At 48.6% G+C, this 25,373-nt stretch overlaps 1 protein-coding gene across 2 annotated transcripts in view; it reads right to left on the reverse strand.

The window, feature by feature from the left end:
* The window catches only part of LOC119161047 (uncharacterized), a 43,534-nt gene continuing 18,161 nt past the window's right edge, over nt 1-25,373 (reverse strand). The window contains exons 9-16 of one of the 2 annotated variants that reach the window (XM_075889774.1): nt 9,882-10,001; nt 9,130-9,240; nt 8,119-8,196; nt 5,961-6,044; nt 4,586-4,766; nt 3,688-3,855; nt 3,013-3,147; nt 1-340 (exon numbers count right to left, since the gene is read on the reverse strand). In XM_075889774.1, the coding sequence (XP_075745889.1) occupies nt 215-340; nt 3,013-3,147; nt 3,688-3,855; nt 4,586-4,766; nt 5,961-6,044; nt 8,119-8,196; nt 9,130-9,240; nt 9,882-10,001 (1,003 nt within the window). In that variant the 3' untranslated portion in view covers nt 1-214. The remainder of the gene's footprint in view (nt 341-3,012; nt 3,148-3,687; nt 3,856-4,585; nt 4,767-5,960; nt 6,045-8,118; nt 8,197-9,129; nt 9,241-9,881; nt 10,002-25,373) is intronic. The other variant, XM_037413374.2, reaches the window with a different exon arrangement.

Genomic DNA, 25,373 nt, shown 5'->3' on the forward strand with positions numbered 1-25,373 from the left:
CACCTTTCACATTTTATTAACGTAAAAATATTATTGCATCAATATATCAAGGAAACATTTTACATATCTGCACATAAAAAAATAACAGCATAGCTGCCACTCACAATCAAATTCGCCAAATTACATGTGCACGCTAAAGGGTCACGAAAAATCAGTCCCTCCTTCCAGGAACGTGGTGCCCTCTCACAATCAAACGATGTTTCACGGAGGCAGTTCACTCGAATGGCTCTGTAGTGTTCAACCGCAGCGCTGCCCAGTCGAGGAGGTATCCGCCATACGTGTTGGTGGCGAACACCGACGTCAAGACGATGATTGTTTTTGCGACCACCGCAATCAGCACCTGCGTGCGGATAGAAGCGGAATCTAGAAACAAAATCCTTTTCTTGCCGAAGTTGTTCAAAGAGGGAGATCGATCGATTTCGATTGATTAGTTTGATTGAACTGCTTCATTGATATTTTCTGACTGATTCATTGAAGTCCTCAGATGTTTCGTGCGCCAACCCCCACCCAGTGACATGTAAATGCTTTATTGCCTTATCATCCGTAATGTTGAAGTTTAGTTTGATTAGAAGGAAAATAGCCCATAAGGTGACAGAATTGTGAACGGCGGTGGCAAGTTGCTGAGTATATGTCATTACACGCGCCAAAGGAAGCGAGACGGGCGGTTTCACGGAGAAAGTGCCGGTGACTATGCTACATAAAAGGTAGGCACACAGCCTTATGAGTAAGAAAGTGCTAGAACCATCTGCTGAATTTATATTTACTATTATTTTTAATGTATTACAGTTAATCTGGACGTATGAAACGATGCTGTTGGGGGCCCATTCAACCCGCTCCATGCTTTCGCTTTCAAGCTATGGGAGATTTTCTTCAAAACAGCAGTGCCTGTAACAGTAACTCAGGTCTTTGGTGTGGGCACTGCTTATGACATGCAGTAGTGCAAGAGACACTCTGTAACAAAGGAAAGAAGTTTTCCAATAGAGAACACACGTGAAGCTTGAAGAAAAGTGTAATGAATACACATGAAGTGACCGTCATGTGCACTGGAACAGATGTAAGACGTCGTGGATTGCAAACTGATATTGTTACGGAACAATATACACTTGAGCCTCGATATAACGAACGTGATTATAACGAAATATTGGTCACAAAGAAGTAAATAAAAAAAGTCTTGCGAAACATAATGTTAGGCATAACTTTTATAGTGAATTTACGGATATATCAAACTTATTTTTAAGATGCAACTTTGTTATAATGAGGGTTGAGTAATAGGATCTAGAAAACAATACTTGAAAACACTCATAAGGAATATGAATACAGATTTTGAAACTGAATGAAAGGTAGAAGTGGAGCGCAGTACGTAACACAGACTGGATGAGAGAACAACAACACAAGTGCATTTCATAATAAACCGCTACAAACTAGCCCAAATGAATGTTTTGTTACAATACGTTTGAAACAGAAGCTGCGAAAAGCTTACAGCACAGATTATAAAAAGAACATAGAAAAAGCCAGCGGTATAATCACGAACACAAGAACACAGTATGACGGAAACTTGGCTGGTGAAGAAAAGCAATATACTTGAGCATAGGTCGGCCAAAAATGTGGGGCTCACTCAGAATTCCCCACAAAGTAGAATGAACCCTTACTCACCCTGACTCCCTCACCGAAGTAAAGCTCAATCGGACTCGCTCGCACTCATGGCTCCATCTAAGCCTGAGTGAGTCCGAGTCGACTCGGGAGGTCATTCGTATTTAATAAGATTTTTGATTATGCTGTCAAAACACTTTAACGCCAATATATTTCATAAAAGACGCTCAACGATACACATTTTGATCTCCTACCCTTCAAATACGGATTATCAGTGGTTGTAATCTAGTGAGGACATCTTTATTGAAATATATGACTCACACGAGATAGTTTAATTTAGAAGGTCTCGTAAAAGAGTTTGAGAAGGTAAGGAAGGTGGAAGGGGAGTTATAAGCCCCTATCCCGCTCCACACATGTAACTCATGCCTCTTATCAATAAATATTAAGTGACATTAGAACGCTAGTACGTCGATGTGTTAGCAGACGTGAGTGTACATGTGATATGACATAAGGCCATGCTCGTCGGCAAGAGTTTCGCTTGAGGGGTGCCAACCAGTGTTGCATGGCGGCTGGGGAAGAGCACTGGGGGAGGTTTGAGTGAGGGCAAGTAATGGTGAAGCGTGAGGGAACACAACTGCCCCCTTTGCCATCCCCCTGCCGACTGCCATGCATAAGGCCAATAGCAATGCTATGAAGTAGAGTGGTTCCATAGTAACTCACAAGAGAGGAAGCTTGGGCTAGTTGGTGCATATATGCAAGATGTTTCAGCGCGCGAACAAAGTCCATCTTCTGTCTACCCTGTCCTTTTTCCTTTGTTCGCGCGCTGAAACATCTTGCAAACATGGTTCCATAGGTCAGCAAAACATGTTTCAGACTCACTATAGAAATATTTTGCGCTTAGAATTCAGTAAGAATCAGGCTCACTAAAAGTTTTCTCGAGCTGACTCAATTGGACTGAAACTCACAAAAATATTACTGATCCGAGGTCACTTGGGACTTGATCTGATCGAGACTGAGTGAGCCGACCAATGAATGAGTTTGCCTATCTATATCCTTGAGCTAATGTCGGAACAAGCTTTAATTCAGACAGCCCTCTAAATGTGGTCACACAACTAAAAGACCAATAACAAACAGGACGGGGATAAGCAATGGAACAGATTTTAGAGCTCCCTTCGATTGTCCATCTTCTACATAGTTCTTGTGCGCTAAGTTAACGTGGTGTATATGCCGTTCGAACATATGTCTTCCGGCAAGTCTTCTTGCACATGCACAATAAAGAATCGCCAAAAAGCAGCTTGTCCCATCAACATTTATTTCTTTATCGTCTCGTGTTCCTGGCAATGGCAGTTTTATTTATATGCATTATTTTTTCAACTATCTGACAAGGACAAACGCCAGAGCTTCGTGCTTGTCATAGCTCACCAGTTGCAGCATGGACACGTCGACCACTTCGTGAATGACGATCATGGGCAGGTGAATGGGCAGGATCATGTTGGTGCAGGCGCCCAGAGCAGCTGGCACCGCGTACACCCACGGCTGGACAGCGGTCATCTCGGCCTGCAGGGTGAACATATATTTCTATAATGCAGTTATGAGCACCCGGTGTGCTTGTCTTCGAATCGAGCAAGGAACCTAAGCTCGCCTGAGATATTCTTTTTGAAATATTTTTCGTAAGCAGTGCCGACAACGTTCCGGCCGGCTCCCTCGTCAAATCCCTATATAAGAAAGATGGCAAGTAAGCCCTTCAGAATGGCAAAAGAAATACCTTTATCAACGCATTGTTTGTAACACCTCTCGTGCGGTCACAAATGTATGTGACGGTGATAAAATGACGGCTTCGTCTTTAGACAAATGAAGATTACTAGTGAACTATTTAGGAACGGAGCGATAAATGACAGGTCTTGTCCTGGAAGTCGAAATAAGTATTTTTTTCCTCGATTTCTTGCTTTAGTTTGCTAGCTTGGGTTCAGTGCCAGTTGGAGGTCAGCCATCTTACATAAGGCAATAAGTGGTGCGAGGAAAAGCCCACTTGCCTCGTTTTGCGTATTTACCCACGAACCCGTTGCTATCGCACTTCGGCAAGGGCCGCTCACTCACGACTTTCACGACGAATGGCATCAGGTCGAAGTTGAGCACTTTGTTGTCCATGACCTCGGCGAGCACACTGCCGATGGCGCCCAGCAGCAGCTGGTTTGCCAGGGGAGAGTTATGCGTCCAGAAGTCCACGCCCAGCGAGTCGAGGCCGCTTTCCACAAGGTTGTTGTTCTGAAACGTGCACACCAGCCATACCGTCCTGACCATACGCTGCCACTTACGGTTTTCAGGTTTATCTTATGCGCATATGTCCTATAATGCGAATTCTTGGACTCGGGGACGTGTGACCAACGCGCGGAATGAGTGATGAACTATGCTACATCATGGCGGACATATGACCACAAGTCTAGCTCTCTTGATGGTTCTAATCACACGGACACCTAACTGACATCAGCACACTTCTATACAAAGGCCTTCGTTTTGCCGCTTGTTAAAAAAAAACTATATGACAGTGCATGTCAAGGTGACTATAGCAAGCGTTGAAAGCTTGGTGAATTGGTGAGGGTTCATCTTCCAGCAATCTGCGCAGAAGACGACTATACGACGCGATATGGCGTCTACGTCACCCAATGACGGCTTATCTATAGTTACTATACGAAGCCGATGCATGTCCGCCATGTCTGCATGGTCTCTGCATTTTTCTGGTATCCAAGCAGCCCAACGCAGGGTATCCTTTGGACATTAAAAGATGAACAGACACCACGCCAGAGCACTGGCTTAAATGTGTACGTTATCGTATCAAGTTTTTGATGTACACATTGACAAGATACGTGGGAATCAAGCAAAAGTCCATACGGTGAGCGAGAACTCGCGTCAGCACGTACAAAGGTGCCAAACGTCCGTGTCCTCGTCGTACATTAATACCTGCGCATTTTCAATGGCTCAAAATATGGCATCTTGCCTCGACAACATGCGTGGCTAGCTGCACGGTGCTGTTCATGATGACGACGGCCCACGGCATGTCCCGAGACACGGACGCCCAGACGAGCATGCGACTCTCCTCGTCCCAGAACCGCTGGATGGTCACCGGAAGCGTGCTGCTCGCCACCAGCAGAAAGCTCAAGAACGACAGCATGTTCTTGCTGCGAGGATTTGGGCAATGAACAGCAGCGTGTTCACGAGCTTTATACACACAGGAGAAAGTGCGTACTTGAGTACGTATAGCTCATAGAGTTTCTATACAGTTCCAATTTTCTTTTAAATGCTCAGCTTGCAATATTAGCGCAAGACAGGAACCATCAGCGGAGCTATAGTGTTCGACCTAGCTAAGTTTTGCTAGCAATGCCAAGGTTTTGTTATAGGTGCTAAGTTTTTTGCTGGTAATACAAAGTATGCCTAGAGATGTGACATGCCTACCTCTTACGTGATGTTGTGATTTTAGTCACATGACGAGCTGTCGCGTGGATTACTCGGGAACATGTCATGTGATTAGCTATTAGATGATGCAGTTATTATAGTCATGTGAGTAATGTAATTACATTACGTTACGCTATTTCTAGCCACGCGACTAGTTACGTTACGTTACGCAATTTAATTACCGTAACTACTTGGTACGTGATGTTACGTGATTTTTAGCCCTATAACAGACTCGCCGTTCCTAGTTCTTGTTATATTGCACGCTGGACAAATCGGCGCACGTGTCGTGGGAGTGATGGAAAGGTTGGGGACGAAGCGAGCGCTTATACCGGTTCATGATGGCGATGATTGCCCTTCGTACTACATGACGCAACAAAACGCTTAAATGGCTCCACCCTTAAAACTGCACGAGTCACTACTGTTAAGACTACAAATAGATAAATACGCAATCCTCGGTTGCATTGATTATGCGCTCAATACGTATGGCTTTTACGCAAGGAATTAAACTAAGACAAATTTGGGAGGAGATGGAAGCTTGGCGTGATCATGCGTACAGGTTACGGGCACAGCAGAAGTCACTGGCAAAGTTATGCTTCGAATATTTTCTTGAATTAAAACAAGCGAATGATGAATCCAACGAAGCGTAGGGACACTAATTCTACTGTTAATAAGTATGTCGTAGTAACACCGATAGCAGCTTCCAAGGAATTATCACGAGTCACTTCATATAGGCGAAGGAAAGAAATGGAAATCTAAGGTCTTGTTTTCTTTCTTTATTAAGACACAACATTAATGAGAACTAACACACAGCTGGTTCTCATTATTTCATATAGGTGTCATTCCTTCTATTACTGATACCATTACTCATTCACTTGTGAAAGTATTTTCGCAAGCAGACGTCCCGTGTTTTGTTGCCTTACCTCGCGTTGTACCCCAAGACTGCGCCGATTGTGGTGAAACCGACGTAGGCCACCAGGCCGTAAGCTATCAAGAGGTCGCTGGTGCTGTGAGAGAGGTATAGAAAGAGAAACAATCGCGAACGGAGCAACGCCCCAAGTAGGTGCAGATTGTTCACGTTGTGTTAAAATCTCCTCTTTTTTTTCGCGATTCTCTTTAGCGCTTAAAAGCAGGCTATGGTGACGTGATACAACAGCACATTTTTCAGATTACGTCCACCCCAACTTTCCTAAGCTCGGTTGTTCGATTAGTGAAGCCGATTTTGGATACACTATACATTATAATGCGATTGTGCTCGTTTTACGCCAGCGTTCTGGCGAAGACGAGCTCCAACATATTGTGCTTGAGTAACGTGTATAGAGTGATGCCGCTGTCACCCGCGCACCCGCGAACTGTTTCCTTTTAACTCCTTCGTCTTTATGGTGTTGCAAATGTCCTACGCTTCTCGCGGTCACCTTTTACGGCGAAGGAGTTAATTTAATGGAATAATGACATGCTTTGGCCGCAAATTTAATGGATGTTCTCATGTTTGTCGACTCTGGAAGGGAGCGATTTCGTACCCAGCATAAGCCGCACAGTTACGATAGAAAGCGTAAACACATTTTTGCGGCCAACACAGCATGACCATGATTTGGGGGAATCTGCTTTTAGTGCCATCTCTCGCCTGCCACAGCGGCAGCCGGTCGTAACTAAATGGGAAGTTGGCGAAACAAATCATATCTGACTGAAAAAAAATAGTTATCAAAAATGACTCCTGGTTTTATACTCAGAAACTTATTTGAACAGTCTGGCTAAGTTAGAGTGTCGCACAACAAACCACGTGGCTTCCCAGAGTGTTTAATAATTAACAATGTGTTTGAACGGGTGGTATTCAATTGTCCTGGGAAGCCAGCGGACTTGTAATGCGATGCGGCAGTTTTACCAAAATGTACTATTTTTCTTATCCATTTCCCAGTTTTGGCAGGCTGCCGCTTTTGCTGCCGAGAGATGGCCCCACGTCCAGATGTCCCCAATTTCTGGGAATGTTATTATTTTATCCGAATTTACAAGTTCGTTTGCTGCATCATGCATTTACGTTTGAGAAGTATTCGTGTACGCGCGTGAGAAGAGCAGTGCTTCCCCGTGAATGCAGCGTTCCTCGCGCACATATGCTTGTAGCCTACAGTTTGTGTAGGCTACAAGCATCCTCGTTGAACGTAGACATGTTTGAGTTAAAACAGTGGGTGTGAACGAATAGAGAATTTGATGACCAGAACCGAATACGAATCAAATTGTGAGGACACCGAATAAATGCCAATCGCATACAATTCGAATGATTTTCAGATACCCACTTGAGACAGCCCTATAATTCCACATTTTATTTGGAACAAATGTTCATTACGTTTAACGAAAAGACATTACGATTACATTGAAACGACAGAAAAAGAACAACTTTGTTCACTAAGGCAAGCTAGCTCGTATGCACCGACCATCAACTAAATCCATAGGTATGTTTTGTAACTGCAGGATAATATAGAAATGACTATAGTATTCAAGCTGACACTTTGTCTAAAGTTTTAAAGTGAAACTGGTGTATAGATATGAGACAATATTCTCGAGCTAACGTCGTCATATATGCCTTGATGAAGATAGTGGATTGATAACTATATCGCTTCGGTAACACTGAAACTTGATTAATAAAGCATTTGTCCTGTAATGGATACAGCGTCGACTGTCCAGTAAGACCTCTGACTGCATGCGGCTTGACAGTTTTATAATTAAAACAACAAACTTCACGATATAAATAGAATTACATAGATTGAATATTCAAGTTCAACGAACATTCGAATAGATTTCGAACAGAATGGAATGCTGTTCGATTCGCGATTCGAAATTTTTGAACATTCGATCGTGCACCCCTACTAACGAGCGCTGGTTGTATTCAAGTACATATGGTAACTTAAGTAAAGTGACTGCATGACCTTTGATATCGACCCATACTTGCTTCGTCTTGCGTCATTCATCGTCATAGATGCGGTCTTCAATACAGTTTTCCTTAAGGAATTTCAAAAGAAAAAAAAATGCTGCTGAAATTCATTTCAATTTAGTCACGTCACCTTCGGTACCAAAAAAAGCACGTACTTGATGGGCCCCATCTTGCTCAGCCTGGTGGCAGCTGTGACGCAGACTTCGTTCATCTCCGCAGGTGATTGGGCTTTGCTGCAACCATTGCACAAACATTTAATGATGGCGGACAAAAACCACAACTTCGGCTCAGCGATCACGTTCTTAACAGACCTATCACTAAGCCTTCACATCAATTTTCTATTTTACGGCGGAATTTGTATAAAGCGACAAATAGGCAGGGTCTTACAGATGAGTTTTCAAAGCGCTTTGTTGGCGGAATAACTTGAAGAACTTAGCTACGTGGTTGCCGTGCCATTAGAAAGCGTACTTCACCGCTAAAGTGCAGAGCCCTTCACAAAAATGGACCATCTTCTCCACTATAACGGACGCAGTGCTTGCATACGCTCGTCCTGGCGAGCGTACGCTAGCGCTGCAACTACTGGAAGTGAGAAGCCACGCTTTCAGCAGCGAAGAAATTCTTAGTTGTGGCTTTCATATCCGGGGCTCGTCGTATATGGGAAACGGATGGATGTGACTGCTTACGACTCCCACCACTCGCCACTACACCCACTACTACTCCAGCCACTCCTGCCGCTTCATTCCTGTTCATTCAAGCCCACTTCGTTCAAGCCCCACCTCATTCAACTAGCTGAAATAATTGGCGAAGCGAAGGCTTCTTTGTAAGTCTTCGCTCTTTCATCAGTGTCTGCCAAGTTCAGTTGGTTAATTCTTTCTTCTACTTCTAGTTCTCATTTTGCAGCACATGCATGGATTGCAGTCTCAATCAAAGTGAGTAAGAGTAGCGCATCTGTGACGTACTCATGAGCGTCTGTTGCGTGCGCACAATAGAATCGTAGACACATACATCATTGCTGTATTGGAGTCGTCTTTCAGCCAAAGGCGACCATTTATGACTGCCGGTCGCTTTGCGACTTCATTGAACTAAAACGTCGACCTAAATTTTGTAAATGAGCTACTAATCTCCAGTCTCGTGGTGTCGTTATAGAATCGCGATGCAGTGCTCACCGTCCACTCAGATGCAGGAAGTAGAGCCATGCGCAGCATGACGTGGCACACAGGATCGAGGCGGGAGTCACCAGGACCAGCCAAGCGACCAGCCCGCCGAGGTTTTTCTTGCTGCAGGGAAAAAAAAATAAGCGGCGGAGAAAATGTTTTGACGGCAATGTTTCCGACGGCTTTCTTCACATTGCTTGAACTCCGAACAGCAGCCAGATTGGAATCAAATTTATCGACAGTGACTGCCTCCCTTCTGCAGGTTGCATGAAGGAGCCAATCACAATTCATTATTTATGTCCGGGTCTGACCTGATTGCAAAGAAAAGTGGCTCTGCGACACTGGCGTTACACATTCAATGGACAAACACACCAGCATAAGTTATTAAAGACTAAAGAAAGAACGTACAATGAATGCGTTTGAACGCAGAGGGCACACACGCCGATGCACTGGGGGAGCCATGTCGAGGGTGCTGCGGAGTGACCCAATTTTCTTTAACGTTTGTTATTGATAGGGCTTCGAATCGACTACAACATGTTCCGCCAGCGCAGTGCCCTTTCTATACATGTAGCCCGACAACCACGTTTCGTATCAGTGATATATGTGTACATGCATGCAACACACAACGCGCGAATACTTTGATACGTTGCATGTGGCTGCATGTTTTAGAAAGATTTTCTTGCAAGCATCAGGCCGATGCTGATAGTTAAAAGGAGATAAACGTAGTAGAGTGTAAATTATATATAGCTCATAATTGAACTCACACGATTAAATTGCTGGTGAGCGCGTCCTTGGCAGCCCCGGTGATCATGCTGGACGCGCTGGCAGACACCGCCACGAGCGAGCACGTCAACAGGCAGGCCGTGCGCATTGAGTTGTGAGCCCTGGACGGCACGAAGCAGTAAGTACAGATGGTCATTTTTCTTCGCTGCTACATGAACTACAGTTTGTTAGGTATAGTTAAGGACAATCGCTGCGTATTCGTAATCTTTCAAGTTACGTCTTTTTTGCGGTTTCCGACCGTCGCTCGACCGACAGGCGAAATGGTCGTGACTCGAAAATTTACAAATTCCGATAAAAACACAAAATTGGAATAATATCGCCTTATATGGGCCCTGCATTGCGTGTATGATAACAATCGCTGAAAAATTTCGTGTTCCAAAATATGGTTAGGTTTCAAAGGACCCGTATTCACAATATATATATATATATATATATATATATATATATATATATATATATATATATATATATATATATATATATATATATATATATATATATATTGTAGTGAAGAGGAATGCCCACTACTGCAGCGACATCGACACGTGGGCGCGAGGCACTAGCTAGAACTGCCTGATTGCTGCTGCGACGCTGCCCGTATACTCGGCCTGCTCTTGCTGCTTCGGTACCGACGCCGCTACCGCTGTTTACCTTGCATTTACATTATATTTTGGTGGAGAGTGCTGCGGTCTTCCCCAGTCCTGGAACTGCGTAGCCGAAATCTGCCGTCCGTCATGCCTGACGACGCTGTTTTCACACCCCCACCGGCTTCGCCACGCAGGAGCTGTCCCGGTGCACAGCTATTGCGAGAACCCGACATCTTCAGCGGTACCGACGAGAAAGACGTTGAGGATTGGCTGGAATCGTATGAACGAGCCAGCGCTACGAACAAATGGGACGATCCCACAAAGCTTGGCACCGTGATGTTTTATTTAACGGATGTTGCCAAGCTGTGGTACAGAAACCATGAGGCGGATATCCCCACCTGGACTACCTTCAAAACCTGCATCGCAGTGTTTTTGGACGCCCTGGTGTGCGCAAACTTCGCGCAGAACAACGCCTACGAGGCCGGTCCCAACAAACTGGTGAGACATTCACCAGCTACATAGAGGACATCCTTGACCTCTGCCGGCGTGTCGACCGGTCGATGGCCGAAACTGACAAGGTGCGACATATCATGAAAGGCATTTCCGACGACGCCTTTCAAATGCTGCTCTCCAAGAACCCTGTCACTGTCTCTGAGGTCATTGAGTTGTGTCAGAGTTTCGACGAGCTGCGACGACAGCGTCTTCTCACTCGACACCCTGACGTCCCGGATGACACCCTCTCCAGCCTGACCACCACATCTGACCTTCAGTCGCTGCTATCGCAGATTAAGGAGTTTGTTCGTGCTGAGGTCGCTCGTCAGCTATCGCTGCTATCAACAGCCGGCCAACCAGCGTCACCTCTGCCAGCAAACATTCGCCAGGTCATCCAGGAGCAAGTTTGCGCGGCTCTGCCATCTGCCCGTGACACTTCACCCTTGCCGAGCCCTGTTGCCTGTGCCGAGGTAAATGCACCTCTAAGCTATGCTGAAGTAGCGGCTCGACCACCTTTTCAGACTTTTACGTCGCTTCCCTCAGCCGTGCCGCTCCGACCCACTCCTCGGTTCGCTCAGTCAAGGTCCGTCCAGAGTAGTGGACAATGGCGTACACTCGACAATCGCCCAATATGCTTTGCCTGTGGGCTACCTGGCCACATAGCGCGATACTGCCGTCGGCGCGTTCCTGTCTACCGACAAAGCTACGACCAGACCTTCGAACCTGCCCTTTATGTGCCACCGCGCCGTTCGTTGACAGGCTCTCAGCCACCCGACCAGATGCCATCGTACGCCGACCACCGCCCTCCTGTTAACCGCCGTTCGCCATCACCTCGACGCCGCTCGCCATCGCTGATGCGTCGTCGTCCTTCATCGCCGGAGCGGGAAAACTAATTGCCGCAGTTCCAGAGGCAGGAACTGCGTCGCCAGCGAAAAGACCAAGGCCTCTCACTTCACCAACGAATGTTCTGGACGTACATGTGGACGGCGTCGCTGCACTCGCTCTTGTCGACACTGGTGCCGCAGTTTCAGTGATAAGTGCTAGACTCTGCCGCTTGCTGAAAAAAAGTTACGACGCCACTAGCTAGTATATCACTTCGTACAGCCAGTGCAGATCACGTCACACCGGCCGCTGCTTGTACTGCTCGCATCGCGATTGATGGCCTCATTTATGTCGTTGAATTTCTAGTGTTGGATTCCTGCTCCCATGACCTCATTTTGGGCTGGGATTTTCTCTCCGCTAATAAGGCCGTCATCGATTGCTCGCGCGCTGAGGTGGCATTTGAAGTGTTTGACGACGCTCCATTATATGATGCTCATGAAACCGGGGACAAACTATTTGTTGCTGAAGACGTCATCATACCGCCGCACTCTTTTGCCCTTACCATGGTGTCTTGCAACTCTCTCGCCGAGTCTAGTGCCCTTTTCACGCCATCTGCTCTTTTCGTTCGTCGCAAGTGTTCGCCGCTACCTTATGCCCTTCTAGAACTTCATGATGGCGTCAGCAGACTACTCATCTCGAACCTGTTGTCATGTCCTGTAACACTACTCCGGGGTGAGTGCGTCGGGCGTGTTTACAGTCTCGACCCTTCTGCAATTATCGACATGCCGGCTGGTCTTTCCGCCGAACACGAAGTCGCCGGAGTGACCTGTGCCTTTTCGCCGCAGACTACTAGGCCGGACGTACTGAGCAGCTCCATCGCCGACACGTTAACCGTTTCGCAACGTGCTCAGCTTCTACGACTACTGAACAAGTTCCGTTATTCCTTCGACTGCCAGCATACTCCCCTCGGCCGCACGTCAGCCGTGTGTCACCGCATCAACACGGGTACCAACGCGCCATTGCGTCAAAGACCCTATCGCGTGTCCGCAGCCGAGCGCCAGGTTATCGATGACCAAGTAGCTGACATGCTCAAGCGTAGCGTCATCCAGCCTTCGAACAGCCCCTGGGCATCTCCAGTCGTTCTCGTTAAGAAGAAGGACGGGTCAATTCGCTTCTGTGTTGACTACCGTTGTCTTAACAAAATAACTCAAAAGGACGTTTACCCGTTACCGAGAATCGACGATGCCCTTGACTGCCTCCAAGGTGCGGAGTTCTTCTTTTCTATTGACTTACGGAGTGGCTACTGGCAAGTCCCTCTGGCACCTGAAGATCAGCCTAAGACGGCCTTTGTCACACCTGATGGCCTTTACGAATTCTGTGTCATGCCTTTTGGTCTTTGCAACGCACCCGCAACATTCGAGCGGATGATGGACAATCTTTTGCGTGGCCTGAAGTGGAAAACATGCCTGTGCTACTTGGATGACGTGATTATATTTTCCCCGGATTTTCCAACGCATCTCCGCAGGCTAGATGAAGTGCTGCAGTGCCTAACTGACGCCGGCCTTCAGCTCAACCTTAAGAAATGCCGCTTCGGCGCAAGTCAGCTCACCATCCTCGGTCATGTTGTATCTAAAGAGGGTATTCTTCCTGACAGAGCCAAGCTTCGGGCAGTTGCAGAGTTCCCTAAACCTGCGTCTCTGAAGGATCTGCGCAGCTTTCTTGGCCTCTGCTCCTATTTCCGCCGCTTTATTCGGAATTTTGCTATGATCACCGCCCCCTTGACTGAACTTCTACGCAGTGACTCGAAAAGTTACGCTTGGTCACCCGCCTGTGACGATGCTTTCGAAAAGTTGCGCCGTCTGTTAACCTCGCCACCAATCTTGCGTCATTTCGACCCGACTGCTCCGACGGAGGTACACACTGATGCCAGCGGTGTTGGACTCGGCGCCGTGCTCGCGCAGCGTAAATCGGGATTCCAGGAGTACGTAGTCGCATACGCAAGCCGTACCCTCACCAAAGCGGAGAAGAACTATTCTGTGACAGAGAAGGAGTGTCTGGCAATTATATGGGCTCTAGGTAAATTTAGACCGTACCTATATGGTCGCCCTTTCGACGTAGTCACCGATCACCATGCGCTTTGTTGGTTATCCACGCTGAAGGACCCCTCCAGCCGTTTAGCTCGCTGGGCTTTGCGGTTGCAAGAGTTCGACATGCGTGTTGTCTACAGGTCTGGCCGACGTCACACTGATGCCGACGCTTTATCACGCTCGCCTATGTCCGCTGAAAGCTCTGCATGTTTATCTGCCGTGGACGAAATGGTTGCGTTCCCAGATAACTGTGACATGGCGTCTGAGCAATGCAAGGATGACTGGATCAGCTCTGTTCTGCGATTCCTTTCAGATCCGTCGACTTCTCCATCTTCTCGAACGTTGCGCCGTCAAGCGGCTCACTTTGAGGTCCGCGATGACCTCCTTTATCGCAGGAATTACAAGTCTGAGGGCCGAAAGTGGCTACTTGTCATACCTCGCCATCTTCGTGCTGCAATATGTTCAGCTTTCCACGCTGACCCTCAGTGCGCACATGCGGGCATCTTCAAAACATACGCTCGGATTTCCTCCCGGTTTTATTGGCGAGGCATGTACACCTTTTTGCGCAAGTACATTCAGTCATGACCGCAGTGCCAACGACGGAAAGTTCTGCCTCATCACACCTCTAGTCCGATCCGGCCAATTCCTTGCCCAGCCAGGCCTTTTGACCGCATTGGGATCGATCTGTACGGGCCTCTTCCATTCACGGCTTCCGTAAACCGTTGGATTGTTGTCGCTGTCGACTATCTGACGCGATACGCAGAAACAGCCGCTTTGCCTGCTGCCACAGCACGCGACGTATCTTCTTTTCTCTTGCGGCACTTCATTCTCCGTCACGGCGCACCGCGCGAACTTCTCAGCGACAGAGGACGTGTGTTCCTCTCTGAAGTCGTCAACGCACTCTTTGCCGAATGCCGTATTATTCACCGGACTACCACCGCCTACCATCCGCAGACGAATGGATTGACGGAAAGATTCAACCGTACCCTAAGGGATATGATATCAAAGTATGTTGCCTCAGACCACTCCGACTGGGACCTCATTCTGCCTTTTGTGACATACGCCTACAATACTGCTCCACAGGCGACTACGGGCTTTTCACCATTTTTCCTGTTATATGGCCGAGACCCTTCCACCACACTAGATACCATTCTGCCCTACCACCCCGATTCCTCCGAGTCTACGCCCATCTCTGAAGCTGCCCGCCGCGCCGAGGAATGCCGTAAGCTCGCCCAGTCGTTCACAACCATCGAACAATGGAGACAAAAATCTCGGCGTGACGATAACCACCCGTACCCCAACTTTGTTCCGGACACTCTTGTGTGGCTTTGGGTTCCCGCTGTGCCTACAGGGCTTTCCTCGAAGTTTTTTTCAAAATACCAGGGACCCTACCGCATTGTCTCGCAGACTTCACCAGTTAACTACATCGTCGAACCCGTTACGCCATCCACAGACCAGCGCTTTCGGGGACATGAAATTGTTCACGTACAGCGGCTGAAACCTTATTACGACCCGCTCGTACTCTGTTCACCGTGAGTCGCCAGGATGGCTCCTTTTCCGACGGGGGACGAAGTGTAGTGAAAAGGAATGCCCACTACTGCAGCGACATCGACACGTGGGCGCGAGGCACGAGCTAGGACTGCCTGATTGCTGCTGCGACGCTGCCCGTATACTCGGCCTGCTCTTGCTGCTTCGGTACCGACGCCGCTACCACTGTTTACCTTGCATTTACATTATAATATATATATATATATATATATATATATATATATATATATATATATATATATATATATATATATATATATATATATATATATATATATATATATATATTAAAATAGAGGTGTTGTACGTCGAGAAATGTTCAGACGCAGCTTGGCAAAATGTGCTTTATCAGGCAGGTCTGGCTAATGGCGAGCAGCGTGCGCGAGCTACTACTACAGCCAATCATCGTCTTCTTAATTGCCAGCAGAGCGTCCGTTATTCAGATTCATTACATTTACTCCCCGCGAAATAAGGAGCCATCTTGGTGACCTATGGACAAGTAAACACGGGAGGGTCGTAGCAGGGCCTAAGTCTCGAGACGTGGACAATTTCCTGGCCACGATGACGTTGGTCAGAAGATGGTTCCAGTGGCTCAATGAGGTAATTCACTGGTGACGTTTTTTGTAGCACACGATATGGGCCGTGATACTTGGGGAACAACTTGGTAGAAAGGTCAGGTGTAGCAGAAGGGACATGCAGCCAGACGAGTGAACCTGGATCGTAGGAAGTAATTTGATGCGTCATGGTGGTGCTTTTGGCGTCCTTGGTCTTGGGATGTGAATGATCTTGCCAGTTGGCGGCATTCTTCAGCGTATGTAGCGGCTTGAGACAAAGTCGTGGACTCTGAGGAGTCAGGTTTGTATGAAAGAATGGTGTCCATAGTGCAAGAAGGTTCGTGTCCATAAAGGAGGAAAAAAGGAGAGAACCCAGTAGTGCTTTGAATGGCGGTATTATAAGCAAACGTGATAAACGGGAGCACTCGGTCCCAATTGAAGTGGTCTGACGAGATATACATAGGCAGCATGTCACCAAGGGTGCGGTTGAAGCGCTCTGTCATTCCATTGGTCTGGGGATGATAGGCGCTTGTAGTGCGGCGAACGACGTGGCACTCACGCAGCAGTGCTGTGATGACGTCTGACAAGAATACGCAACCACGATTGCTCAGTAACTCCCGAGGTGCTCCATGACGTAATACGATGTTGTGAAGAATGAAAGTTGCAAGGTCTTTTGCTGTAGACGAGGGAGGGGATGAAGTTTCGGCATACCGCGTGAGATGGTCGACGGCAACTATGATCCAGCGGTTACCGTCAGCAGTGTTGGGAAGGGGACCATAGATATTGATGCCGACGCGGTCGAATGGTCGGGAGGGGCATGGTAAGGGTAACAAGGTACCGCTGGCGTGATAAGGGGGAGTTTTTCGTCTCTGGCACGTCGAGCAGGCCCGAACGTATTGTCGTATAAAACGGTACATGCCACGTCAGTAATATTGGAGACGTATGCGAGAATAAGTCTTCAGGAAACCTGCATGGCCACATTGGGGGTCGTCATGAAACGTGGAACAAATTTCGGATCGCAGATGACGTGGAATCACGAGTAGCCACTGACGTCCACCGGGTGCGTAGTTGCGTCGGTACAGCACGTCGTCGCGAGTGGCGAAGTGCTCGACTTGCCGACGCAACGTGCGAGAAGGGGGGGAAGCCGTCTGCACAGCCAGGATGTCAAGAATCGAAGCAACCCAAGGGTCCTTGCGTTGCTCAGATGGGATGTCGGTGATGGTGACGGCACTGGCATCACAGGTTAGACTTTTGCAGCAGTCCGGGTCAGGGGGTAGGGGCGAACGGGATAGGGCGTCTGCGTCCGAATGTTTCCGGCCGAAGCGATATACCACGCAAATATTATATTCTTGGAGGTGTAATGCCCATCGGGCGAGGCGACCGCTTGAATCCTTCAGTGATGACAACCAGCAGAGGGCGTGGTGGTCAGTCACGACGTCAAATGGGCGCCCGTACACGTAAGGTCGAAATTTCTCTATCGCCCAAATAATGGCAAGGCATTCCTTTTCAGTGACAGAATAGTTGATTTCGGCTTTGCTAAGAGTTCGGCTTGCGTAGGCAACCACGTACTCTTGGAAGCCGTCTTTCTGCTGTGCAAGAATAGCACCTAGCCCGACACTACTAGCGTCTGTGTGGATCTCTGTGGGTGCCGATGGGTCGTAGTGTCGCATAATAGGCGGCGACGTGAGGAGGCGGCGCAGTTCATTGAAAGAATCGTCACAGGTGGCAGGCCAGGCTGAAAGGTCTCTAGAGCCGGCGAGGAGCTTGGTCAAAGGAGCGATGATCATCGCGAAATTGCGGACGAAGCGCCGGAAGTAAGAGCAAAGGCCTATGAAGCTTCGGAGCTCTTTCATGGTGGTCGGTTTGGGAAACGCTGAAACGGCTGTAAGTTTGGCAGGGTCAGGAAGAATGCCGTCTTTTGAAACCACGTAACCAAGGATCGTAAGCTTTCGAGTGGCGAAATGGCACTTCTTCAAATTCAGTTGCAGCCCCGCGGCAGAAATACACGCGAGGACTTTCTCGAGGCGGGTTAAATGGGTTGCGAAATCAGTTGAAAAGACGACAATGTCATCTAAATAACAAAGGCAAATGTTCCATTTGAGGCCTCGAAGGATAAAGTCCATCATTCGCTCGAAAGTAGCTGGCGCGTTGCAGAGGCCGAAGGGCATGACTGAATTCGTAAAGCCCGTCGGGCGTGATGAAAGCAGTTTTTTCACGATCGGCCTCTGCCATGGGTACCTGCCAGTATCCAAAGCGCAGATCTAAAGAAGAGAAAAATTCGGCTCCCTGTAGGCAGTCCAAGGCATCGTCAATGCGTGGCAGCGGATAGACATCCTTGCGCGTGATTCGGTTGAGACGTCGGTAGTCCACATGGATCCGTCCTTCTTCTTCACCAACGCAACTGGAGAGGCCCAGATTCTGCTTGACGGTTCGATTATGCCACGTGTCAGCATGTCGTCAACCAGTTCATTGATGGCATGGCGTTCGGTAGTTGACACACAATATGGACGCTGCCGTAATGGCGTCTCTTGACCGGTATCTATACGGTGAACAACAGATGACGCTCGACCTAAGGAAGGCTGATTGTGGTCAAACGAGGCTCGAAAACGCTGTAGGAGCTTGATCAGCTGTTCCTGCTGCCCAGACATGAGGTTGCAATCAATGAACTTGCGGAATACATCCATAGGTTCACTAGCGTCAGTTGCGGGTGTAATGGCACAAGTTGGTAAAAATGAATTTTCTGGATAGATCGGGTCTTCGAAAATACAATTTAAGGTCTCGAGGCTTCGCAGACACTCGCCGCGTAGCAGGATGTATGGACAAGCAGAAACGTTGCACGCATAAAGTACCACCAAACCAGTGGAAACGTTGATGACGGCAAACGGGGGGACGATGGTTCGGTGTTGCACACTAGCTATAGTTGATTGGAACAGGAGCGTCGAGTTAGTGGCAGCAGGGGAAAACACAGGCACTAGGACGGCGGACAACGGCACGATGCGGACGTCAGCTGCGGCAAACACTTTCGAGGGACTGTGGTGGTCGATATCAAAGCGCGGATTCGTCAACGTGAGTTCAACACGAGCGCAGTCGACGAGGGCCTGATGGGTAGAAAGGAAATTCTATCCTAGTATGACGTCGTAAGATGAACGTGGAAGAACAACAAAGTTGACGGCGTACCAAACATCTTGAATAAGAACGCGTGCTGTGAACTGAGCTGTCGGCGCGATGAAATGAGAGGTGGCTTGGCTGCACGCAGAGCAAGATTCGTAAGCGGCGTTGTAACTTTTCTCAAACCGCGACACAGTTTTTCACTAATTACAGAAACGACGGCGCTGGTGTCGACAAGTGCACGTACAGCAACACATTCTACTAGCACATCAATTTCGTTGGTCGGACAAAGAGGAGGTCTTAGAAAGTTCGACGACGACGCAGTTTTTGCCTCCGGAACTGTGGCTGTCAGTTTTCCTCACGAGCGGGGCTCGTGCGCCGAAGCATCGGGGAGACAGATCGGTGACGGGGTGGTAATGACCGGCGAGAATCGAGAGGGCGTCGTGGGGACAATGAGTCGGTGATAGGAGAAGAGGGTCGCTGGGGATTCTGGGCAGCCTGGTAATTTGCAGAATTCCCATGGTCTGGAGGCTGGAAGTTGCGACGGCTACAGTAGCGTGCTGTATGTCCCACGAAACCGCATGCGAAATAGATGGGTTGATTATCCAAGGTGCGCCGTGGGTTAACGACAGAAGGTGCAGGGGGCGAAACGGGATGGGGTGCCGTGTATGTAGGCAGCGTCGTAGGGTAGGAGGACCCGGTGCCCCGGTATGCGACAGAGACAGGTGGTGTTGGGGGTCTAGCAACGATGGCAGCGTAGGTCAGCGGCGTAGGGACAGATGGCGATGGAGGCATGTGCCTGCGTGACCTGTGTCTCAATGACCTGGCGTAGACGTGGATCTAACGAGGTCACTGGCGCGGATGCTTCGGCCACAAGAGAAAGCTGACGCGCAACTTCTTCACGAATGAATTGTTTGATGTGGGGCAGTAAGACGGTGTGATCAGCAGCGACGTCGTGCACGAGGGCGGAAACTTCAGCCATATCTTCAGCGGCCCTGCGCGTCGAGACACGCTGCTTACGCAACTCGTCGTAGTCATGACAGAGCTGGACAACATCGGTGATGGTCTGTGGATTCCTAGCGACGAGCATCTGGAAGGTATCGTCATCAACTCCTTTGATGATGTGCTTAATTTTGTCGCGTTCGGTTAGAGATTCATCGACGCGTTTGCAAAGAGACATCTTCAATGTAACTTGTAAAGGTCTCGTCCCTGCGCTGAACTCGACTACGGAGACGCTGTTCCGCGTGAAGCCGGCGCACAGCGGGACGACCGAAGACCGCGGCGATGGTGGTCTTGAAGGCAGACCAGTTGGTGATTTCGCCTTCGTGGCTCTTGAACCAGAGGCTGGCCACATCAGCGAGGTAAAAGCGCACGTTTGGGAACTGGTCGCAGGCGTTCCACTTGTTGGAAGCGCTTACGATTTCGTACTCGACGTGTCAGTCCTCGACGTCTTGTTCGTCGTTGCCGAAAAAATTGGTGGATCGCATTGCCGAGGCACGCCAGTACAGTAGACTGTCATTGGTAAGGCAGCTTGAGAAGGGCCAGGAGCAGTCATGGTGAACTGTGAGGGTAGCGTGAGATTGCGAAGTTCCAGGTTGATGGGAACCCCGGCACCTCCACCACTTAAAATAGAGGTGTTGTACGTCGAGAAAGGTTCAGACGCAGCTTGGAAATGTGCTTTATCAGGCAGGTCGGGCTAATGGCGAGAGGCGTGCGCGAGCTACTACTACAGCCACCGATCATCATCGTCTTTTTCATTACCAGCAGAGCGTCCGTTATTGAGATTCATTACTATATATATGTATATATATATATATATATATATATATATATATATATTCCTGCTCACGGCTGGTTATTTTTCACCCAATTTTCTTTCTTCTTATTTACATTCCATTGGTTCTAATAACTTCCCCTGTACATTCCTTGGCATTACTGTATATATATATATATATATATATATATATAGGCAGGCATGGTGCTTGAGTGGCCGTAGCGTTGCGTTGCATATAGTCGAGTAGATCCTCCGTGAGCGGTCACAACGTAGTTTATTTCGACGTTTCGGCCTAGAGTCTGGCCTTCATCAGGATTCATCAGGATTCTGATGAAGGCCAGACTATATATATATATATATATATATATATATATATATATATATATATATATATATATATATATATATATATATATATATATATATATATATATATATATATATATATATTGCAATGAGCAAGGTTGCGTAAAAACACAGGTTATTATTTCAGAAACGTTAGTTAGCCGCAACAAGCTGGTACAGGCAGGAACCCGGCAAGCACGAGCCACACACGGACGTCAACGTCTTCTTTCACGCTGGCACAGAGCTGGCGCCACTATGCATCGGTACAATTACTCCCCGCGCAGAAAGGAGCCAACCTGGCGACCTAGGGAAAGGACATGACAAGGGGGTCATAGCACGGTTTGAGGCGTGATACGTGTACTGTTTCACGCCCATGGCAGCGTTGGTCCGAAGGTGGATCAATGGGCTCAACTTCATAGTTGACAGGAGATGTTTGCCGCACCACGCGGTAGGGGCCATGGTATTTCGACGAAAGCTTCGGGGAAAGACCGGGAGGGGTAGACGGGACCCAGAGCCAAACCAGCATTCCTGGGTTATATTGTACAGTAGACGCAGAGGAATCGTGGTCAGTTTTCTGGCGCCATTGGTCTTGTGCGGTAAATGAGCGAACGAGTTGACGACACTCTTCGGCATAAGCAGCTGCTTCGGAAACAGGCGTCGCTTCGGAAACATGAGGCCTGTAATGGAGAATGGTGTCCATGGAGCATGATGGCTCACGTCCTTACAGGAGGAAGAAAGGAGAAAAGCCAGTGGTTGTTTGTGGAGCACTTGGTCCCAATTAGTGTGGTCGTCAGAGGCGTACATGGCAAGCATATCTCCAAGGGTACGGTTAAAGCGTTCCGTCATGCCATTGGTTTGAGGATGGTATGCCGAGGATTTCCGATGGACAGTGCGACATGCCTTGAGTAGCTCGTCGACGGCGTTCGAGAGAAACACGCGTCCACGGTCACTCAGTAATTCACGAGGTGCACCGTGTCGCAAAATGAGATGGTGAAGAAGAAAGGACGCAACGTCTTTCGCAGTGGTAGCGGGCAGCGCAGATGTTTCAGCGTAGCGTGTCAAATGATCCACGGCGACGATAATCCACCGGTTGCCTCGAAGAGAGTTGGGTAGAGGACCATAAATATCAATTCCTACGCGGTCGAATGGTCTCGCTGGGCACGTTAAGGGTTGCAAAGGGCCAGCAGTGCTGTGAGAAGGCGTCTTGCGTCGTTGACACGTGGTGCATGACCGAACGTACTGGCGAACGTGCCGATACATGCCGCGCCAGTAGTATCTTAGACGAAGGCGAGAGTAAGTCTTAAATACTCCAGCGTGGCCACACTGGGGGTCATCGTGAAAGGCAGCGCAGATGTCCGAACGCAAATGACGAGGGATGACAAGGAGCCACCTACGGCCGTCCGTCACGTAATTGCGGCGATACAACAAGCTTTCACGGACAGCAAAGTGTCTTGCCTGACGAGAGAGGGAGCGTGAAGTCGGTTCTGACGAACTGTCAGAGAGGACGTTGAGCAAAGAATTGATCCAGGGATCCTTGCGCTGTTCGGATGGCATGTCAGTGATGCTCAACGATGGCGAATCGCAAATGGCAGTTGATAAGCAGGCAAGGTCAGGAGGCAGTAGAGAACGGGATAGTGCATCGGTGTCTGAATGTCTGCGTCCTGAGCGATAAACAACACGGATATCGTATTCCTGAAGGCGTAAAGCCCAACGAGCGAGGCGGCCAGTAGGATATTTCATGGACGCTAACCAGCATAAGGCATGGTGATCTGTGACAACATCAAACTGGCGTCCGTAAAGGTAGGTTCGAAATTTTCCTATAGCCCAAATGATAGCTAAGCACTCCTTTTCCATTACGGAATAGTTGGACTCTGCCTTCGTTAGTGTACGGCTGGCATAGGCGACAACGTACTCGTCGCAGCCATCCTTGCGTTGAGCGAGAATGGCACCGAGGCCGACACCGCTTGCATCCGTGTGAATTTCAGTGGGTGCATTGGGATAGAAGTGGCGGAGAACTGGCGGAGACGTGAGTAGCCGGCGTAGCGCCGTGAATGCCTCATCGCAGTAGGATTTCCAGCCAGAGAGGTCCGCGCTACGGGAGAGAAGCTGAGTCAGAGGGGCAATTATAGAGGCAAAATTGCGAATGAAACGCCGAAAATAGGAACACAAGCCTACGAAACTACGAAGCTCCTTTAGGGTAGTAGGCTTGGGGTACTCGGCAACGGCACGCAGTTTGGCAGAGTCTGGCGATATTCCTTCTTTTGAAACGACGTGGCCGAGAATTGTGAGTTTGCGGGTGCCAAAACGACATTTCTTGAAGTTTAGTTGCAATTCGGCTGCCGTAAGGCACTGGAGAACTTGTTCCAGACGGGAAAGATGAATTTCGAAATTCGCCGAGAATACAACTATGTCGTCTAAATAGCAAAGACAGATGTGCCATTTAAGTCCCCTGAGGACACTGTCCATCATTCTTTCAAAAGTCGCAGGCGCATATAGCAAAGACCGAAGGGCATTACATTAAATTCATATAAACCGTCAGGGGTCACAAACGCCGTTTTTGGACGGTCTGGTTCAGCCATTGGCACTTGCCAATATCCAGAGCGCAGATCTAGTGAAGAGAAAAACTCCGCACCTTGAAGGCAATCCAAGGCGTCATCAATGCGTGGCAGGGGATAAACATCCTTGCGCGTGATGTTGTTTAGTCGACGGTAATCCACGCAAAACCTGATGGAGCCATCCTTTTTTCACATGAGGACCACTGGCGAAGCCCAAGGACTGTGTGAGTGCTGAATAACACCACGTTGCAGCATCTCGTCAACGTGTTGCGAACTCGCTGTGCGTAAAGAAATTTCAACCAGTGGAGTCGTCACTTTGTTCAGTTTGCGGCATAACACTTCACTGATTACACAAATAGCGGCACCTGTGTCGACAAGAGCAGTTGTGGCGAAACCGTCCACAAATACGGCAATCTCGTTAGGGGGCGAAAGATAAGGCCTTGGAAATTTCGTCGGTGGCGCAGCTCTTGCCTCAGGAACTGTGACTGTTAGTTTTCCTCCTGGGCGTGGTTGGAACGGCGAAGCATGGGGGAATGAGACCGAAGACGGGGTGAAGGAGATCGACGTCGGCTGAAGTCTGGTCGACGTGAGCGGGGGTCATGTGAATCAGGTGTCACATGCGATTCTGATTGCCGAGGTATGTTGCCGGAATGCTGCACATCATTAAAATAGAATCCACGGCGACGACAGTAGCTCGCGACATGTCCTGGAATACCACAGTTGTAGCAGACGGGCCGGTTATCGGGAGTACGCCAAGAGTTTACAGGCGCTCGAGGTGGTGGAAAGGGCCGATTTACCGGATAAACTGAAACTAGTGACCTGTAGTAGTTGGTGGCTGGACTGTATGAATGGAGCGGCGGTTGGGCAGGATGTCGGTGGACGGCTTCTGCATAAGTCAGCGGTGCAGCCACTGATATTGGGGATGTGGGCGAAGGGAGAGCCTCGGCAACTTGCGTCTGAATAGCACGGCGAAGTGAGTGGTCCAGTGTTGTGGGGGTCTCGTTGATGGTGGCGACAAGAGAGAGCTGTCGAGCAACTTCTTCCCGGATGTACTGTTGAATTTGAGGCATTAACACGCTGTAGTCGGGGCCACTGCTTTTGCACTCCAAGGCCGAAATGTCAGCTGTTTGCGTATTAGCGCGACGTGTAGAAACTCGTTGCTTGCGCAGCTCATCGAAACTTTGACATAACTGAATCACGGCCGTGACGGTCTGTGGGTCTTTGGCCACAAGCATATGAAAAGCGTCGTCATCAATGCCTTTCATTATATTCTTAATTCTGTCAGCCTGCGTCATCCTGGCATCAACTCGCCTACAGAGGCTGATCACATCCTCAATGTAGCTCGTGAAGCTCTCACCATTTCGCTGAAATCGTCCCCGCAGTCCCAGTTTAGCACGAAGCTTACGCATGGCTGGACGACCGAAAAACGAGGTGACGGCCTCTTTGAAAACCAACCAGGTGGGGTTGTCGGCTTGGTGGTTGGTGAACCATAGGTTGGCCAAATCCTTCAAGTAGAAGATGACGTGAGTCAGCTTCGCGGGGTCATCCTACTTGTTAATCGCGCTGGCATGCTCGTACTCTGCCAGCCAGTCCTCGACATC

This window comes from Rhipicephalus microplus, chromosome 3 (genome assembly GCF_043290135.1).
Source record: "Rhipicephalus microplus isolate Deutch F79 chromosome 3, USDA_Rmic, whole genome shotgun sequence".
Lineage (NCBI taxonomy): Eukaryota > Metazoa > Arthropoda > Arachnida > Ixodida > Ixodidae > Rhipicephalus > Rhipicephalus microplus.